At 52.9% G+C, this 20,461-nt stretch overlaps 1 protein-coding gene across 1 annotated transcript in view; it reads right to left on the bottom strand.

Moving 5' to 3' along the window:
* Positions 1 to 20,461, bottom strand: part of LOC148813629 (uncharacterized) — a 64,712-nt gene that overhangs the window by 3,807 nt on the left and 40,444 nt on the right. Inside the window, exons 37-71 of the mRNA XM_088908073.1 lie at positions 19,956 to 20,063; positions 19,511 to 19,564; positions 19,281 to 19,334; positions 18,671 to 18,715; positions 17,283 to 17,336; positions 17,142 to 17,186; positions 16,733 to 16,786; positions 16,578 to 16,631; positions 16,429 to 16,482; positions 16,122 to 16,319; positions 15,201 to 15,254; positions 15,004 to 15,111; positions 14,623 to 14,730; positions 14,310 to 14,363; positions 13,172 to 13,225; positions 12,764 to 12,871; positions 12,401 to 12,454; positions 12,242 to 12,295; positions 11,365 to 11,418; positions 11,052 to 11,105; positions 10,605 to 10,712; positions 10,278 to 10,331; positions 10,068 to 10,121; positions 9,202 to 9,255; positions 8,909 to 8,962; positions 8,466 to 8,573; positions 6,015 to 6,068; positions 4,194 to 4,355; positions 3,802 to 3,855; positions 3,265 to 3,300; positions 3,100 to 3,153; positions 1,258 to 1,540; positions 848 to 960; positions 695 to 763; positions 232 to 465 (exon numbers count right to left, since the gene is read on the bottom strand). Coding sequence (XP_088764199.1) covers positions 232 to 465; positions 695 to 763; positions 848 to 960; positions 1,258 to 1,540; positions 3,100 to 3,153; positions 3,265 to 3,300; positions 3,802 to 3,855; positions 4,194 to 4,355; positions 6,015 to 6,068; positions 8,466 to 8,573; positions 8,909 to 8,962; positions 9,202 to 9,255; positions 10,068 to 10,121; positions 10,278 to 10,331; positions 10,605 to 10,712; positions 11,052 to 11,105; positions 11,365 to 11,418; positions 12,242 to 12,295; positions 12,401 to 12,454; positions 12,764 to 12,871; positions 13,172 to 13,225; positions 14,310 to 14,363; positions 14,623 to 14,730; positions 15,004 to 15,111; positions 15,201 to 15,254; positions 16,122 to 16,319; positions 16,429 to 16,482; positions 16,578 to 16,631; positions 16,733 to 16,786; positions 17,142 to 17,186; positions 17,283 to 17,336; positions 18,671 to 18,715; positions 19,281 to 19,334; positions 19,511 to 19,564; positions 19,956 to 20,063 — 2,913 coding nt within the window. The remainder of the gene's footprint in view (positions 1 to 231; positions 466 to 694; positions 764 to 847; positions 961 to 1,257; positions 1,541 to 3,099; positions 3,154 to 3,264; positions 3,301 to 3,801; positions 3,856 to 4,193; positions 4,356 to 6,014; positions 6,069 to 8,465; positions 8,574 to 8,908; positions 8,963 to 9,201; positions 9,256 to 10,067; positions 10,122 to 10,277; positions 10,332 to 10,604; positions 10,713 to 11,051; positions 11,106 to 11,364; positions 11,419 to 12,241; positions 12,296 to 12,400; positions 12,455 to 12,763; positions 12,872 to 13,171; positions 13,226 to 14,309; positions 14,364 to 14,622; positions 14,731 to 15,003; positions 15,112 to 15,200; positions 15,255 to 16,121; positions 16,320 to 16,428; positions 16,483 to 16,577; positions 16,632 to 16,732; positions 16,787 to 17,141; positions 17,187 to 17,282; positions 17,337 to 18,670; positions 18,716 to 19,280; positions 19,335 to 19,510; positions 19,565 to 19,955; positions 20,064 to 20,461) is intronic.

Raw genomic sequence — 20,461 nt, 5'->3', positions numbered from 1 at the left:
CTCTCTGTCTGCCTGTACTGACTCTGTGTCAGTCTGTATTGACTCTCTGTCAGTCTGTATTGACTCTTTCTGTACTGACTCTGTGTCAGCCTGTACTGACTCTCTGTCAGTCTGTATTGACTCTTTCTGTACTGACTCTGTGTCAGTCTGTACTCTCTGTCAGCCTGTACTGACTCTGTCAGCCTGTACTGACTCTGTGTCAGCCTGCGTTGTCTTTGAGTATTGACTCACAGAGCAGCCGTCCTCCAGGGCCTTGATGTAGGGGCTGTTGCCGTAGGTCAGGTCCTGCTCGTTGCTGCTCTGGAAGTGAATTGCCCTGGAGTAGTCGCCGGTGGAGACCTGTTGCCAGGCGACGGATCTGTGGCAGTGGTAGGTGAAGTTCTGGCGCGCCGAGACGCTGAGGAGCCGCAGGAAGGCCAGCTGGACCACGCCCACTGGCTCGCCATCGGAGTCCACATAGGACAGCTGGAGAGCAGGGGCAGGGGGTGAGTACAGGCACTCTGGTTTTACAACCTGTCACTCGCAGGGAAACAGGCTGCCAGACACTGACAGACTGACACTCAGAGCCCAGGGGAGGAGGAGAGAGAGGGAGGAGAGGAGGAGAGAGAGGAGGGAGAGGGGTGAGAGGAAGAAAGAGGAGTGAGAAGGAGACAGAGAGGAGGAGGAGGAGGAAGAAGGAGAGAAAGAGCCTCACCTTGCTGCCAGTCTTGAACTGACTGAACCAGGAGCCCGGAGACTCGTTGGACCAGGAGTCCATCTTCACCTGAGGGAGGGAGAGAGGGAGAGTCAGCTGTGGCACTTCCTCTGTGTACCAACAGGGGGAGGTAGAGGCGTGTCACAGTCTCACCTTCTGTATGTTCTTGGCTGGGAAGATGCAGGTCTCTCCTCCAGCAGTGAAGTTGCAGAGCACCTTGAACGAGTCTCTGGCGCAGCCCTGGTTCGGGTCAATGAAGTATTCCCCTGCAGGCACACGGAGAGGCACGTATGTGGACAGACAGACAGGCACGTGGCAGGACAGACACACACACACAGAAATTGGGCCACTTTTCCCAGAAGCCAATTAACCCACCAGCATGTCTTTGGGCTGTGGGAGGAAAACGCATGTGAACACGGGGAGAACATGCAGACTCCACACAGACAGCACCCCAGGGATTGGCCCCAGGGCTGACCGGTTCACCCCTGTGTAATATCACAACAGTAATCATATAAACTCTTCCGTCCTCCTTTAAAGTCCAGTGGGCCCCACGGTTCTCCTACCGTCCTGGTAGTCGGGCTGGCAGAGCTTCAGGTCCTGGCAGGTGCGCGCGGGGCTGTCCCTGGTGCCCAGCGGGTGCCGCAGGTTCTCGATCTCCTGCCTCAGGGAGTTCAGGGAGCCGAAGATCTCCTCCATGCCCTCGCTGCCCAGCAGGAACTCCGAGCCCGTGGAGTCGGCCGGCGCAGCGTCCCCACTGTCGGACAGGGGCATGCTGGCGTCGATGGAGCGCTTCGACTTCTTGGGCATCTGGAAGGGCAGCGGCTGGATCACCTCTCCTGGGGGCCCCTGGGAAAGAGGGACGGAAAGAGGGGGCATGAGAGAGAATGTAGGCACCCCTAAAACACAGAGACGAGTACAGACCCTCACACAGACCCCAGAGGCACTCCTCACACAGAGAGAGGAGCCCAGACCCTCACACAGACCCCAGAGACACTCCTCACACAGAGAGAGGAGTCTAGACCCTCACACAGACCCCAGAGACACTCCTCACACAGAGAGAGAGGAGTCCAGACCCTCACACAGACCCCAGAGACACTCCTCACACAGAGAGAGGAGTCCAGCCCCTCACACAGACCCCAGAGACACTCCTCACACAGAGAGAGGAGTCCAGACCCTCACACAGACCCCAGAGACACTCCTCACACAGAGAGAGGAGTCCAGACCCTCACACAGACCCCAGAGACACTCCTCACACAGAGAGAGGAGTCCAGACCCTCACACAGACCCCAGAGACACTCCTCACACAGAGAGAGGAGTCCAGACCCTCACACAGACCCCAGAGACACTCCTCACACAGAGAGAGGAGTCCAGACCCTCACACAGACCCCAGAGACACTCCTCACACAGAGAGAGGAGTCCAGACCCTCACACAGACCCCAGAGACACTCCTCACACAGAGAGAGGAGTCCAGACCCTCACACAGACCCCAGAGACACTCCTCACACAGAGAGAGGAGCACAGACCCTCACACAGACCCCAGAGACACCCCTCACACAGAGAGGAGCCCAGACCCTCACACAGACCCCAGAGACACTCCTCACACAGAGAGAGGAGTCCAGACCCTCACACAGACCCCAGAGACACTCCTCACACAGAGAGAGGAGTCCAGACCCTCACACAGACCCCAGAGACACTCCTCACACAGAGAGAGGAGCACAGACCCTCACACAGACCCCAGAGACACTCCTCACACAGAGAGAGGAGTCCAGACCCTCACACAGACCCCAGAGATACTCCTCACACAGAGAGAGGAGCACAGACCCTCACACAGACCCCAGAGACACTCCTCACACAGAGAGAGGAGTCCAGACCCTCACACAGACCCCAGAGGCACTCCTCACACAGAGAGAGGAGTCCAGACCCTCACACAGACCCCAGAGACACTCCTCACACAGAGAGAGGAGTCCAGACCCTCACACAGACCCCAGAGACACTCCTCACACAGAGAGAGAGGAGTCCAGCCCCTCACACAGACCCCAGAGACACTCCTCACACAGAGAGAGAGGAGCACAGACCCTCACACAGACCCCAGAGGCACTCCTCACACAGAGAGAGGAGTCCAGACCCTCACACAGACCCCAGAGGCACTCCTCACACAGAGAGAGGAGCACAGACCCTCACACAGACCCCAGAGACACTCCTCACAGAGAGAGAGGAGTACAGACCCTCACACAGACCCCAGAGGCACTCCTCACACAGAGAGAGGAGTCCAGACCCTCATACAGACCCCAGAGACACTCCTCACACAGAGAGAGGAGCACAGACCCTCACACAGATCCCAGACACACTGACATTTCAGATTGTAAGTGACCTGACAGTCTAGGATGATTGATGTGGACACTTACCGGAGGTCCAGGTGGTCCCTGTACACCCTTTTCTCCTTTAGGACCAGCAGAGCCCTAAAAAAGACAAACGGTGAAAGACTGAGGCACCACGAACAGGAAAAGCAAACGCTCCCAGAGCTGCTCATCGACACACGGTGCGGACACAGCCGAGACAGAAACACTCACCGTGGCTCCTTTCGCACCCTTGAGACCAGGGGGACCCTGAGAGACACAGAGAGAAGAGGTTCAGTGGGTCTGAGCCTCAGTGGCGCAGAAAGAGAAACTAGAGAGAACAGTCAGTCCTGCTCCCTCAGTGCTTATTAGGGGGCACTGCAGAGACTGAGTGAGGGGTACAGAGAGAGGAGAGAGAGAGGGAGAGAGGAACAGGGGTACAGAGAGAGGAGAGAGGGAGAGAGGAACAGGGGTACAGAGAGAGGAGAGAGGGAGAGAGGAACAGGGGTACAGAGGGAGGAGAGAAAGAGGGAGAGAGGAACAGGGGTACAGAGAGAGGAGAGAGAGAGGGAGAAAGGAAAAGGGGTACAGAGAGAGGAGAGAGGGAGAGAGGAACAGGGGTACAAAGAGAGGAGAGAGAGAGGGAGAAAGGAAAAGGGGTACAGAGAGAAGAGGGGAGAGGGAGGGAGGAACAGGGAAAGAGTAGAGAAAGAGGTGGGGGTACACACAGGGTTCGTGGGGGGCAGATGCAGAAAGAGGGGTCACACTCACAGGCAGGCCAGGGGGTCCAGCAGGGCCCAGGGGGCCAGTAGATCCAGGCATTCCCTAAGAAACAACAGAGCACAGACCTCACTTAGGGAGACGGCCTAGACAGGGGGTGACTGCGAGAGCCGTGTGGGGGTACAGAGGGGCGACTGCGAGAGCCGTGTGGGGGTACAGAGGGGTGACTGCGAGAGCCATGTGGGGGTACAGAGGGGTGGTACTTTCGGGGTGTAGGGGATAGACAGGGTGTACAGCAGAAATAACGGGGTGTCCAGGGCAATGAATCAAGAAATGGGCAGTGGAACAGGTGGTGAATACTGTAGGGGTTTATGGGCTAAGTTTATGGGGTAGGATGTGTGGGGTAGTAGTGGGGTACGGGGGGTACATGCTGCCGTACTCACAGTCTCCCCCTTGGACCCGGTGCTGCCCTGAGGCCCCGGGAGGCCCCGGTCTCCCTTCTCTCCCTGCTCACCGGGGGGCCCAATCAGACCGATTAATCCAGGGTGACCCTTCTCGCCCTTTGACCCCGGGTCGCCTTTCAAGCCTGGCAGCCCTGGGGGACCCTGGGAGGTGGAGAGAGAGAGTTACTGTACAGAGCTGACTACAGAGGGTTCATACAGAGTCTGTCCCATAGACAGAGCTTGTATAGAGTGTGCCCTACAGACAGAGCTTGTATAGTGTGCCCTATAGACAGAGCTTGTATAGACTGTACCCTATAGACAGAGCTTGTATAGTGTGCCCTATAGACAGAGCTTGTATAGACTGTAACCTACAGACAGAGCTTGTATAGAGTGTGCCCTATAGACAGAGTTTGTATAGACTGTAACCTACAGACAGAGCTTGTATAGAGTGTGCCCTATAGACAGAGTTTGTATAGACTGTAACCTACAGACAGAGCTTGTATAGAGTGTTCCCTATAGACAGAGTTTGTATAGACTGTAACCTACAGACAGAGCTTGTATAGAGTGTTCCCTACAGACAGAGCTTGTATAGAGTGTGCCCCATAGACAGAGCTTGTATAATGTGCCCTATAGACAGAGCTTGTATAGAGTGTGCCCTATAGACAGAGCTTGTATAGACTGTAACCTATAAAGATAGATTGTATAGAGTGTGCCCTATAGACAGAGCTTGTATAGAGTGTGTTCCATAGACAGAGCTTGTATAGACTGTACCCTATAGACAGAGCTTGTATAGAGTGTGCCCTATAGACAGAGCTTGTATAGAGTGTGCCCTATAGACAGTGCTTGTATAGAGTGTGCCCTACAGACAGAGCTTGTATAGAGTGTGCCCTATAGACAGAGTTTGTATAGAATGTGCCCTATAGACAGAGCTTCTATAGACTGTAACCTATAAAGATAGATTGTATAGAGTGTGCCCTATAGACAGAGCTTGTATAGTGTGCCCTATAGACAGAGCTTGTATAGAGTGTGCCCTATAGACAGAGTTTGTATAGAGTGTGCCCTATAGACAGAGCTTCTATAGACTGTAACCTATAAAGATAGATTGTATAGAGTGTGCCCTATAGACAGAGCTTGTATAGTGTGCCCTATAGACAGAGCTTGTATAGAGTGTGCCCTATAGACAGAGCTTGTATAGAGTGTGCCCTATAGACAGAGCTTGTATACTGTGCCCTATAGACAGAGCTTGTATAGAGTGTGCCCTATAGACAGAACTTGCACAGTGTGTCCTATAGACAGAGCTTGTATAGAGTGTGCCCTATAGACAGAGCTTGTATAGAGTGTGCCCTACAGACAGAGCTTGTATAATGTGCCCTATAGACAGAGCTTGTATAGAGTGTGCCCTATAGACAGAACTTGCACAGTGTGTTCCATAGACAGAGCTTGTATGGTGTTTGGCCAATAGAGAGGCTTAGTGTAGGGAGTCAGAGTACAGGGTTAATTTAGAATGCTTCCTATAGAGATTGTTAGTATAAAGTGTACCACTACAGAGGGGGGTAGTATAGAGTGTACCCTATAGAGAGACTTGATATAGACTGTACCCTATAGAAAGGATTAGTATAGAGTGTACCTTATAAACACCATTAATACTGAGTACCTAAATAGAGAGGGTTAGTATAGAGTGTGCCCTATAGAGACAGTTTGTATACACTGTACCTTCGAATTCATATTCAATGTACTCTTTAGATAGAAGCTTTATATAGAGAGAGCTTCCTTATAGAGAGTTAATATCCTAAAGAACATAGAGACTTAGGTAGTCCTCACCATGGGTCCGGGGGGTCCCCTCTGTCCAGTCGCACCTGGGGCGCCTTGTTCTCCCTGGGAGAGGGGGAGAGGGGGTTAATACAGACACACGCTCCCTCACAGCAGCTCAGAGCCCCCTGTGTGCAATGGATCCTGGCCTCTGGTGGACCTGCTGCCCAGAGGAGTCCTGATGCTCCTTCACTGGGCTTTAGTGTAAAAATGTAGTGTTAAATCATACAGAGTTAGTGTGTCTTTACAGTGTCAGTGTACAAATACAGTGATCTATACAGTACAGTGTGTATACAGTGATATATACAGTGATCTATACAGTACAGTGTGTATACAGTGATATACAGTACAGTGTGTATACAGTGATATACAATGATCTATACAGTACAGTGTGTGTATACTGTGATCTATACAGTGATCTATACAGTACAGTGTGTATACAGTGATATACAGTGATCTATACAGTACAGTGTGTGTATACAGTGATCTATACAGTGATATATACAGTGATCTATACAGTACAGTGTGTATACAGTGATCTATACAGTGATATATACAGTGATCTATACAGTACAGTGTGTATACAGTGATATATACAGTGATCTATACAGTACAGTGTGTGTATACAGTGATCTATACAGTGATATATAAAGTGATCTATACAGTACAGTGTGTATACAGTGATATACAGTGATATATACAGTGATCTATACAGTACAGTGTGTATACAGTGATATACAGTGATATATACAGTGATCTATACAGTACAGTGTGTATACAGTGATCTATACAGTGATCTATACAGTACAGTGTGTGTATACAGTGATATACAGTGATATATACAGTGATCTATACAGTACAGTGTGTATACAGTGATCTATACAGTACAGTGTGTGTACACTGTGATCTATACAGTGATATATACAGTGATCTATACAGTACAGTGTGTATACAGTGATATACAGTGATATATACAGTGATCTATACAGTACAGTGTGTGTATACAGTGATCTATACAGTGATCTATACAGTGATATATAAAGTGATCTATACAGTACAGTGTGTATACAGTGATCTATACAGTACAGTGTGTGTACACTGTGATCTATACAGTGATATATACAGTGATCTATACAGTACAGTGTGTATACAGTGATATACAGTGATATATACAGTGATCTATACAGTACAGTGTGTGTATACAGTGATCTATACAGTGATCTATACAGTGATATATAAAGTGATCTATACAGTACAGTGTGTATACAGTGATATACAGTGATATATACAGTGATCTATACAGTACAGTGTGTATACAGTGATATACAGTGATATATACAGTGATCTATACAGTACAGTGTGTATACAGTGATCTATACAGTGATCTATACAGTACAGTGTGTGTATACAGTGATATACAGTGATATATACAGTGATCTATACAGTACAGTGTGTATACAGTGATCTATACAGTACAGTGTGTATACAGTGATCTATACAGTACAGTGTGTGTACACTGTGATCTATACAGTGATATATACAGTGATCTATACAGTACAGTGTGTATACAGTGATATACAGTGATATATACAGTGATCTATACAGTACAGTGTGTGTATACAGTGATCTATACAGTGATCTATACAGTACAGTGTGTATACAGTGATATACAGTACAGTGTGTATACAGTAATATACAATGATCTATACAGTACAGTGTGTGTATACTGTGATCTATACAGTGATCTATACAGTACAGTGTGTATACAGTGATATACAGTGATCTATACAGTACAGTGTGTGTATACAGTGATCTATACAGTGATATATACAGTGATCTATACAGTACAGTGTGTATACAGTGATCTATACAGTGATATATACAGTGATCTATACAGTACAGTGTATATACAGTGATCTATACAGTACAGTGTGTATACAGTGATATACAGTGATCTATACAGTACAGTGTGTGTATACAGTGATCTATACAGTGATATATAAAGTGATCTATACAGTACAGTGTGTATACAGTGATATACAGTGATATATACAGTGATCTATACAGTACAGTGTGTATACAGTGATATACAGTGATATATACAGTGATCTATACAGTACAGTGTGTATACAGTGATCTATACAGTGATCTATACAGTACAGTGTGTGTATACAGTGATATACAGTGATATATACAGTGATCTATACAGTACAGTGTGTATACAGTGATCTATACAGTACAGTGTGTGTACACTGTGATCTATACAGTGATATATACAGTGATCTATACAGTACAGTGTGTATACAGTGATATACAGTGATATATACAGTGATCTATACAGTACAGTGTGTGTATACAGTGATCTATACAGTGATCTATACAGCACAGTGTGTATACAGTGATCTATACAATGTGTGTGTATATACACAGTGTGTGTTTGTCCAGTATTCCCAAGACCCTCACCACTGATCCTGGAATGCCCCTCAGCCCTTCTGTTCCTGGTTTCCCAGGGGGTCCCTGAGGTCCAACTGGACCCGTCTTCCCTGCCGGTCCGGTGGCACCAGGGTCTCCCTGAGAGGCAGAGAGAGAGGGGTTAGTGCTTGGGAGGGAGACGAAGAGAGACAGGGGCAGACAGACTGAGAGACAGACAGACAGACTGGAGAGACACTCAGACAGGCTGAGAGACAGACAGACTGGAGAGACACTCAGACAGATTGAGAGACAGACAGACTGGAGAGACACTCAGACAGATTGAGAGACAGACAGACAGACTGGAGAGACAGTCATGTTTAGGGTGTGAGAGAGAGAAAACTTGGAGAAATCAGGGTGTGCAATTGGGGGTCCTCATGAACCTCACTCACCCCCACCCCCCCACCCCATCCGAGCGGTGACCCCTGACCTCTCACCTTGCTGCCCTTCTCTCCCTGGCGCCCCTCTGCGCCGCGCGCTCCAGAAGGACCCTGAGAAAGAACACGACGACACGGAGAAATTAAAAATGAGCCGAGGAGGCCAGGAAAATCTTCACATGGCAGAATCGGACACAGGATGAGCAGCTGGAGGACCTTCTGCAGACATTTATACTCGAGGGCGGTTCACGAGCTGAACCGCCTCACACCCCAACTGGAACGCAGCCTGCCACCTGCTGGTGACCACTGGCAGTGCAGAGGGTGACCTGTTCCGGAGGTGCAAATAATCTCACCCTCTTTCCTGGGGGTCCTGGAGGCCCAGCTTCACCGGTAGGTCCAGGAGAGCCCTAAGAAAAAGACAGTTAAGTGATTCACACAGATCCCAGAGACATTCCTCACACAGAGAGAGGAGTCCAGACCCTCACACAGACCCCAGAGACACTCCTCACACAGAGAGAGGAGTCCAGACCCTCACACAGACCCCAGAGACACTCCTCACACAGAGAGAGGAGCACAGACCCTCACACAGACCCCAGAGACACTCCTCACACAGAGAGGGGTCCAGACCCTCACACAGACCCCAGAGACACTCCTCACACAGAGAGAGGAGTCCAGACCCTCACACAGACCCCAGAGACACTCCTCACACAGAGAGAGGAGTCCAGACCCTCACACAGACCCCAGAGACACTCCTCACACAGAGAGAGGAGTACAGACCCTCACACAGACCCCAGAGACACTCCTCACACAGAGAGAGGAGTCCAGACCCTCACACAGACCCCAGAGACACTCCTCACACAGAGAGAGGAGTCCAGACCCACACACAGACCCCAGAGACGCTCCTCACACAGAGAGAGGAGTCCAGACCCTCACACAGACCCCAGAGACACTCCTCACACAGAGAGAGGAGCACAGACCCTCACACAGACCCCATAGACACTCCTCACACAGAGAGAGGAGTCCAGACCCTCACACAGACCCCAGAGACACTCCTCACACAGAGAGAGGAGTCCAGACCCACACACAGACCCCAGAGACGCTCCTCACACAGAGAGAGGAGTCCAGACCCTCACACAGACCCCAGAGACACTCCTCACACAGAGAGAGGAGCACAGACCCTCACACAAGTCCGAGAATAAAGAATGAAGAGAAGACTCACTGCTTGTCCCTGTTCCCCATCCTCTCCCCTCTCTCCCTTTGCTCCATCCTGACCCTGAAACACAGAGAGATACCAGTTAGTGTCACAGGGCGAGCGAACGCAGAAGGAACATCGTTAGGACACGTACTGTGGCATTCCAGGGAATTTCTGGGATGCGCTGGTGGGTTTGGGGATCCTGACAGGACTGTGTGGAAGACGGGTGATACTCACTCTTGGACCGGCTTCACCAGGGGGACCAGGGTCTCCAGGGAAGCCAACCGGGCCCTGAGAGAGTGAAGGAGAGAGGAGACACGAGAGGAAAGAGACAGAGGAAGGAGAGAGCAGAGTGGGGAGAGGGGAGAGAGGAGAGAGGAGGGGGTGAGTTTAGAAAATGCCTTAGGAATCACAGCGGTAGGTGTGATGGTCAGAACTGAACTAATTCAGAACTGCATTATCTGCAGTGTGTGTTTATTATACAGTATGTTACACAGTGAGAGGAGTATGATATGTGTGCTACGCTCTGTGTTGTAGAGTGTAATGTACACTGTGTGTACTGACAGGGTTTCCTTTGGGTCCGTCGTCTCCAGGGGGTCCCTTCACTCCTGCGGGTCCAGCTGTACCGGGCTGTCCTGCCTCTCCTTTCTCACCACGCTCCCCACGAGGGCCCTGCCATTGGACAACAGAGCCTGTCACTCTCACACACCCAGCAGGCCATTGGACAACAGAGCCTGTCACTCTAACACACCCAGCAGGCCATTGGACAACAGAGCCTGTCACTCTCACACACCCAGCAGGCCATTGGACAACAGAGCCTGTCACTCTCACACACCCAGCAGGCCATTGGACAACAGAGCCTGTCACTCTAACACACCCAGCAGGCCATTGGACAACAGAGCCTGTCACTCTAACACACCCAGCAGGCCATTGGACAACAGAGCCTGTCACTCTAACACACCCAGCAGGCCATTGGACGATTCAGTTATGAATTGAATTGTGATGTCTGACCTTAGGACCAGGCTCTCCTCCTACACCAGGTGGTCCAGACTCTCCAGGTTCTCCCTGCAGACGGAGACAGACAGGCAAGGTTAGACAGACCCCCTGGCGCAGGAACACAGAGACACACGCAGGAAAGCACACGAGGACAGACAGCCGCTGCTGACTCACACAGCAGGCAAGGTGAGGATTCAGGAAACACCCACTCAAAGACCGCAGTGGAACAGGTCAGGGTGAGCTCTGGTCAGGCTCCTCCGCTCCCTGTGGAATCGTCTTTCACTGAACCCCCAAACCCCTGAGCCCCTGAGCCCCTCAGAAGCCTCACCTTCTCTCCTTGGTTACCAGGGTTGCCCAGACCTCCTGGGGGGCCTTGAGGACCCTGGGGGAGGAACAGAGACACAGATTAAGGACCAGGCAGCACACATCAGAGAGGTTACCACTGTGATCTGTAATTACCATGTAACTAACACTCATGACCGTGTAATGACCGTGTCACTGGTGCTGTTGTGAAAGGTTGTTATAAGGGTGTTATAACACCTCGGCTGGTTGTTCTTGGATTAAATGAGATTGTTTTGCTAGTATAACACGGTTAAAGCGGTGTTATAACATAGTTGTTACAGGTAGTTATTAAGGTGTTATAACACTCCTGCCGGACGTGTTTGGCATAAGGATGGGTCCTTGGTTACGCTGCTGTAATGTTGTTATTAAGGCATTATAACACTCCTGCTGGACGTGTTTGGTGTAAGGATGGGTCCTCGGTTTACGTTGCTGTAATGTTGTTGTAAGGGTGTTATAACACTCCTGCTGGACGTGTTTGGTGTAAGGATGGGTCCTCGGTTTACGTTGCTGTAATGTTGTTATAAGGGTGTTATAACACTCCTGCTGGACGTGTTTGGTGTAAGGATGGGTCCTCGGTTTACGTTGCTGTAATGTTGTTATAAGGGTGTTATAACACTCCTGCTGGACGTGTTTGGTGTAAGGATGGGTCCTCGGTTACACTGCTGTAATGTTGTTATAAGGGTGTTATAACATTCCAGCCTGACGTGTTTGGTGTAAGGATGGGTTCTCGGTTACACTGCTGTAATGTTGTTATAAGGGTGTTATAACATTCCAGCCTGACGTGTTTGGTGTAAGGATGGGTTCTCGGTTACACTGGTGTAATGTTGTTATAAGGGTGTTATGAGGCTCCTGTGGGCACTCACGTCAGCTCCGCTGGGGCCGGCGGGGCCACGGGGTCCTGGGGGCCCGGGGGGACCCTGGAGAAAGAGAGGGGGGGGAGAGGTGAGCGTCCTGCCATCACGATGGCCATGCTGATATTACAGATACCGACTGTGGCGCCGGTCGCGGTGGGCATCTCTCACCAAGGGCCCGACGTCCCCGGTCTCTCCCTTCTCTCCCGAGGGGCCAGGCAGACCCTGAGGAGCAGCAGGAGAGAGGACAGTCACTCACGCGTCCGTGACAAAGTCAACACTGCCAGTCACAGCGCAGGGCAACCGACAGCACACCCGCACGAGCCGCACACGACAACAATAACAACCACCAGTAACTTCACAAATACTTGGAAAACTCCCTTCCTACGGTCACCAGGCTCCGTCCTTCCAGTGCTGTGGCTCACTGATGCTACCTACTGGGCGATTTGAGGCGCTACAAGCACAGTGCTGCCCCCTAGTGCTACATCTACGAGAGTGCAGCACCAGGGCGCAGGGAGGCAGACGTGTTCTGACCTGCAGTCCGATAGGGCCCGGTGGGCCGGGGAAGCCCCGGGGGCCCTCGTCTCCCTTCGCCCCGAACGGCCCCTGCTGACCCCTGGCGCCTGTCTCACCATCCGCACCCTGGGGGAGAGAGAGAGAGGGGGTCAAAGGTCAAGACCGGTGCCCTGACAGAAACAAACACAGGAACCCGAACTGTCAGGAAGTCCATCGGCCTGCATTAACCCCACAGGTAACGGGCAGCTCTAGTGTCGGTCAGCGCGGTGAGCAGCCATCGCAGCCAGCGGTAAGGACGCTCGGGAGAGAGACGGCGGGCGCGCTGGTGAGGGCAACGCCAGCCGCTGCAGGCAGGAAAGGTGTGTGGCTGGAGCGAAGGCGGAGGCATCGGCGCCGTGCTGTCCTCAGCCGGGCGGCGGTACTCACGGCAGGTCCAGGCTGGCCCACAGGTCCGATGGGCCCGGGCGGACCGGGGGGACCCTGCACACAGACACACAGCACAGTCAGAACCCCAGAGACACACAGAAAGAGCTACACTCACTGTGGTAGAGCGGAGCAGGCACTGCAACACACACTGAGACACTGTAACACACACTGAGACACTGCAGCACACACTGAGACACTGCAGCACACACTGAGACACTGCAGCCCACACTGAGACACTGTAACACACACTGAGACACTGCAGCCCACACTGAGACACTGCAGCACACACTGAGACACTGCAGCCCACACTGAGACACTGTAACACACACTGAGACACTGCAGCCCACACTGAGACACTGCAGCCCACACTGAGACACTGTAACACACACTGAGACACTGCAGCACACACTGAGACACTGCAGCCCACACTGAGACACTGCAACACACACTGAGACACTGCAGCACACACTGAGACACTGCAGCCCACACTGAGACACTGCAACACACACTGAGACATTGCAACACACACTGAGACACTGTAACACACACTGAGACACTGCAGCACACACTGAGACACTGTAACACACATTGAGACACTGCAGCCCACACTGAGACACTGTAACACACACTGAGACACTGCAACACACACTGAGACACTGCAGCACACACTGAGACACTGTAACACACATTGAGACACTGCAGCCCACACTGAGACACTGTAACACACACTGAGACACTGCAGCCCACACTGAGACACTGCAGCCCACACTGAGACATTGCAACACACACTGAGACACTGTAACACACACTGAGACACTGCAGCCCACACTGAGACACTGTAACACACACTGAGACACTGTAACACACACTGAGACACTGCAGCACACACTGAGACACTGTAACACATTGCAGCACGCTATCACACACCAACACACTGTAGATCCTGTAGAAGACCAGAGACTAAAGAGACCATGAATCACAGACAGAGCCTTGATGGGAGAGGAGAGAGAGGCTGATAGAGTAAGAGGAGAGAGACTGACAGACAGAGGAAGAGGAGAGAGAGACACACTGATGAGGAAGAAGAGCGAGAGGAAGAGACAGGCTTGACGGAAGAGCAGGAGATGCTGTCCTCACTCACATGTTCTCCTTTACCCCCCTTGGCTCCCTTCTGGCCGGGCTCTCCCACCTCTCCCTGTAATAACAGCGCAGCAGACAGTCACAGCACGGTAATAACACAGTCATAACACGGCGACAGCACAGGAACAACAGTGTTGTAAGTGCGGCGTGGCAGATAGACACCGGCGCTCTGACTCTCAGTGCACACAGGTGTAATAACTGTGTAATTAACAGGGGGGACGTCTCGTCATCTGCAAACAGCTGTGGGGAACAGAGTGGGGGATCCTGCAGCTGGAGTGTGTGTGCGCCCCCTGAACCCCTCCCCCGCGACTGGCCTTGTCTCCGTCCTCTCCTGGGACTCCTGGGGGTCCGGCCGGGCCCGGGAGGCCAACTGGGCCCTGGACACCGTCTCGCCCGGCTGGGCCAATCGGACCTTTCTCACCCTGGAGGAGAGAGGGAGAGGATGATAGAAGAGTGTAATATTGATAGAAATTCCAGCGGTGCTCTAACACGTGTACTCAGTACAACGGCGAAGCAGCAGTTCTAACGCATCAGCTCGGTCCTGAATCAGGAACGACAGGGCCTGCAGTCTGAGGTACGTCTGGTGTGAAAGAGCCTGCACCGCTCTCCTGTTGCTGACTCGAGGGGCTCCTTCATGACGACGGGCCTGCGCAGAGGGGCAGGACAGGGGCAGGACAGGGACGGGCTGTACTCACCGGGACACCCTTCTCTCCTGACGGGCCGGGGGGGCCCTGGGGACCTGGTCTGCCTGGGGGGCCGATGGGACCCCCTGTTCCTGCTGGACCCCTCTCTCCTGGGGAGCCCTGGGAAACAGACGGACAGGCAGGGGGGTCTCAGACACACAACAGCTGTGCAGACCAGCTGGAAGGCTGAGCGCTGAAAGGAGACTCACCGCTGGGCCAGGGGGACCTGCAGGGCCTTCATTCCCCTTCAGTCCAGGAACGCCCTACATCACAGAGAACTGGGATTAATACAGACCCTCACACAGACCCCAGAGACACCCCTCACACAGAGAGAGGAGTCCAGACCCTCACACAGACCCCAGAGGCACTCCTCACACAGAGAGAGGAGTCCAGACCCTCACACAGACCCCAGAGACACTCCTCACACAGAGAGAGGAGCCCAGACCCTCACACAGACCCCAGAGGCACTCCTCACACAGAGAGAAGAGTCCAGACCCTCACACAGACCCCAGAGGCACTCCTCACACAGAGAGAGGAGTCCAGACCCTCACACAGACCCCAGAGACACTCCTCACACAGAGAGAGTCCAGACCCTCACACAGACCCCAGAGGCACTCCTCACACAGAGAGAGGAGCCCAGACCCTCACACAGACCCCAGAGACACTCCTCACACAGAGAGAGGAGTCCAGACCCTCACACAGACCCCAGAGGCACTCCTCACACAGAGAGAGGAGCCCAGACCCTCACACAGACCCCAGAGGCACTCCTCACACAGAGAGAGGAGCACAGACCCTCACACAGACCCCAGAGACACTCCTCACACAGAGAGAGGAGTCCAGACCCTCACACAGACCCCAGAGACACTCCTCACACAGAGAGAGGAGCCCAGACCCTCACACAGACCCCAGAGACACTCCTCACACAGAGAGAGGAGTCCAGACCCTCACACAGACCCCAGAGACACTCCTCACACAGAGAGACGAGTCCAGACCCTCACACAGACCCCAGAGACACTCCTCACACAGAGAGAGGAGTCCAGACCCTCACACAGACCCCAGAGACACTCCTCACACAGAGAGATTAATATGGACCCTAATATAATTTCTTGTAATGATCTGCATCTCATTACCGCTGTGCCTGGCAGTCCTCTCTCTCCAGGGAAGCCCCTGAGTCCTGGAGGCCCATCCTTTCCTGGGGTACCTATGGGTCCAGGGTCGCCCTTGGTGCCTTCTTTCCCTGAGGGGCCGGGGAGACCCTGCTCTCCTGGGGGGCCAGGGGGTCCTGGGTGACCCCTCTCACCCATAGGGCCGCTCTCTCCTGAGGGACCCTAAGAGACACAGAGACCGGTCACTCCTGCTTGACCTACTGTGCGATCTCCCCAGTCCTGTCCCGGTCTGTGTGTGCGATCGGCCCTCAGCTGTGCTTCTCGGACTCACCTGGGGTCCCACGACTCCCGGGGGCCCAGGGGGGCCGGTCTTGCCTTGGAATCCCTGAGGGAGGGGGAGAGAGGGAGAGGAGATGAATACAGAGACCGCGGGGCTCCAGCACAGGCAGGATGAGAAAGGGGTGGAGGGCGGGGACTCACCACTTCTCCCCTCTGTCCGGGGTGTCCAGGCAGCCCGTCCTTGCCGGGGGGGCCCTGCGGGGGAGCGTGGGATTGGAGAGAGAGAGTTAGCGCGAGCGCGGAGGGAGCGCGACAGCGAGCGGCGCGTCTCGAGCAGGAGGCCGGCGGAGTCTTACGGGAGGTCCCTTCGGTCCCGGGAATCCGTTCGCTCCCTGAGGGCCAGGCAACCCCTGAGAGAGAGAGAGAGAGGCAGAGAGAGAGGTGGGTCTGGCGTCTCCTGTCAGGTGCTTTCTTCCACTTCAGCTCAGCTGCGCGCCGTCCTGCGTTACCGGGCTCTACTCTTACTGTCCCTGTCCCTGTAGGGACCAGGTATGTGAAGGACTGGGACTGAAACTGACGGACACGGACGCCATTTTGGCTCCTGTGCCCACCCAGCGTCTCCATCACACCGAATGGGCACTCTGGAGCCGTAATGGCGACCACAGGGGCACAGCTGGGCGGGGGTCTCCGCCGCGAGGGAGGCTGATCGATTATCTATGATCCTGATCGTTTACGAACACCGCCACCCCCCTCTCCCCTACTCACCCTCTCTCCTGGGGGGCCGGGGGGTCCGTCGCTGCCCGACGTTCCCTATGGAGACACAGAGGTGAATACCAACCTGTCGGTCAGTCCCGGCGCCGTTAGGAAGAAAAGGCGGGGATGTGTCCCAGGAGAGGTGGGTCTTACCTTGGCCCCCGGCTTGCCTGTGGCCCCTCGTGGTCCCCTCTGACCCCTGGGGCCCTGCAGACCCAATGGTGAGAGATTAGCATGGTCAGTGGGAAACAGCAGCAACACTGACACTCAGTCGATCAATAACTCAATCAACTGGCACTCAGATGATCAATAACTCAATCAGCTGGCACTCAGAAAATCAATAGTTCAATCAACTGACACTCAGCCAATCAATAGTTCAATCAAGTGCTATCAGAGTGCTGTGTGCAAAAGCCAGCCCCTGCAGGACAGTCCCAGCGCTGTGGACAGACTGGACCTGCACAGGACTGTCTCCTGTATCACACGTGTCTGGACTGGGTATAAGAGCTGCAGGACAGTCCCAGCGCTGTGTTACTGTGGACAGACTGGATCTGCACAGGACTGTCTCCTGTATCACACGTGTCTGGACTGGGTATAAGAGCTGCAGGACAGTCCCAGCGCTGTGTTACTGTGGACAGACTGGACCTGCACAGGACTGTCTCCTGTATCACACGTGTCTGGACTGGGTATAAGAGCTGCAGGACAGTCCCAGCGCTGTGTTACTGTGGACAGACTGGACCTGCACAGGACTGTCTCCTGTATCACACGTGTCTGGACTGGGTATAAGAGCTGCAGGACAGTCCCAGCGCTGTGTTACTGTGGACAGACTGGACCTGCACAGGACTGTCTCCTGTATCACACGTGTCTGGACTGGGTATAAGAGCTGCAGGACAGTCCCAGCGCTGTGTTACTGTGGACAGACTGGACCTGCACAGGACTGTCTCCTGTATCACACGTGTCTGGACTGGGTATAAGAGCTGCAGGACAGTCCCAGCGCTGTGTTACTGTGGACAGACTGGACCTGCACAGGACTGTCTCCTGTATCACACGTGTCTGGACTGGGTATAAGAGCTGCAGGACAGTCCCAGCGCTGTGTTACTGTGGACAGACTGGACCTGCACAGGACTGTCTCCTGTATCACACGTGTCTGGACTGGGTATAAGAGCTGCAGGACAGTCCCAGCGCTGTGTTACTGTGGACAGACTGGATCTGCACAGGACTGTCTCCTGTATCACACGTGTCTGGACTGGGTATAAGAGCTGCAGGACAGTCCCAGCGCTGTGTTACTGTGGACAGACTGGACCTGCACAGGACTGTCTCCTGTATCACACGTGTCTGGACTGGGTATAAGAGCTGCAGGACAGTCCCAGCGCTGTGTTACTGTGGACAGACTGGACCTGCACAGGACTGTCTCCTGTATCACACGTGTCTGGACTGGGTATAAGAGCTGCAGGACAGTCCCAGCGCTGTGTTACTGTGGACAGACTGGACTGTTATGCGGTGAGTGTGCCAGTAGGTGGCGTGGTGGGTGGGGTTTACCGTACCGTCGGCCCTCTCTGCCCTCGTGGCCCAGCCTTGCCCGTCAGACCCTGGGAGACACGGAGACAGCGTTACTGCGGCGCGGCCAGCAGGAGGCAGCATGTGCGGGACATGAGCTGGCACAGCCAATCAGGAAACTGATATTAACATTGCGGAGCAAATCACACCGCCGCACTCTCACAAAAGAACTATGGACCGATCTTTCTTTAAATCACTACAGCAGTACAGTGTGGCAGACACACAAAAACTTGTACAAAATACGTAACCTGGCACCGTCACTACTGCGACTGACATATTGAAACATCTGTTGAACTGTTGACCTGTGTCTCTTATTACTAGCGATCACAACACAGTGTTACAGACGCACCATAATTTGAAGCCAAATATACAATGTACAAGATCACTGTCGCTGCTGCTATCGAACTGTCGACCTGTGTCTCTTACTGCTAGGGATCACAATACGGTGTTACAGACACACAACAATTTGAAACATCCTTTGATACATCCTACATGTATAGGATCTCTGTTACTACCGTTATCGAACTGTCGACCTGTGTCTCTTATCGGTCACAATTACGGCAGAGCGCAGCTCTCCAGTCCGCTGTGTCGCCTTACCCTCGCTCCCTTCTCGCCGTTTGCCCCGGGGAATCCTGGGAAACCAAGGGAACCCTGGGAAGAGAAGGCATGGTTGGTGCCGTGCAGGATTTGGTGGAGGTCATGTGACTCTGACCCAACTCTGGCTGTGTGATGTGGCACAGTAGTACGGCTGGATATATGACACTATATTCACATGCTAATTGAACGATTAATTAGTTGATTAATAGGAATACTTGTGTTGCTGTTACCTTGGGGCCTTGTCTTCCGGGATATCCAGGCAGGCCAGGAACTCCCAGTTTACCCTGGAGACACACAGGAGACGCACAGCAACGTCATTCATATACAGCCTACACTTCGCCGCGTACACATGCAGCGGGTCAGCGTTCGTTAGCACACACCCAGTCGGCGCTTGATAGCAGCTAACACTAACACAGCTAACACACCTCCATACCTTCACTTCGCTCCTGAAAACCAGTCCTCATTTACAGACGCCTGTCAACACTCGTTAGGACTCCGCTCATCAAGTAATGAGTGCACTAATGAGCACCCACTAATGTGCTCCTGGGTTAATGAGCGTCCGCTGGTATTCCGTTATGACCATGGCCTTCACCAGCACTCATCAGCAGTGGTGGTCGTGAACACGGTTCGGGGGCGCCGAACGAGCCCTTGACCTCCCTGCCGGGCTCTGCTCACCTTCTCTCCCACGAGGCCGATGGGGCCGATCTCTCCTGGGGGGCCCACGCGGCCCTTGGGGCCCTCGGGGCCGTCCTCCCCCCGGGGCCCCGACACGCCCGTCTCGCCCTGGAAGAAACACACCACCTCGTCAGTCAGACAGGCAAGGCCGACACAGAGCCCAGTAGACAGTGTCATGGTTCTGACAGCAGGGGCTAATCATGGTCAGCAATGTGCCATCAATATCACCCACTGCTAATCAATAGAATTAATGCATGATCCATAACAGTAACAGCACGTAGGTTATCAATACCAGGTTATGAACATGATCATTGAGAGTAATTGGTTTCTTATTCTGTAGGGCTCAATCATGATCAATGAGAGTGATTGTTATCTGTGTAGGGCTCAATCATGATCAATGAGAGTGACTGGTATCTGTATAGGGCTCAATCATGATCAATGAGAGTGACTGGTATCTGTGTAGGGCTCAATCATGATCAATGAGAGTGATTGGTGTCTCTGTAGGG

This window comes from Atractosteus spatula, assembly GCF_055471065.1.
Source record: "Atractosteus spatula isolate fAtrSpa1 chromosome 10 unlocalized genomic scaffold, fAtrSpa1.hap1 SUPER_10_unloc_1, whole genome shotgun sequence".
NCBI lineage: Eukaryota > Metazoa > Chordata > Actinopteri > Semionotiformes > Lepisosteidae > Atractosteus > Atractosteus spatula.
The sequence above is the reverse complement of the archived record's forward strand: the minus strand, read 5'-3'. Positions and strand labels throughout refer to the sequence as shown.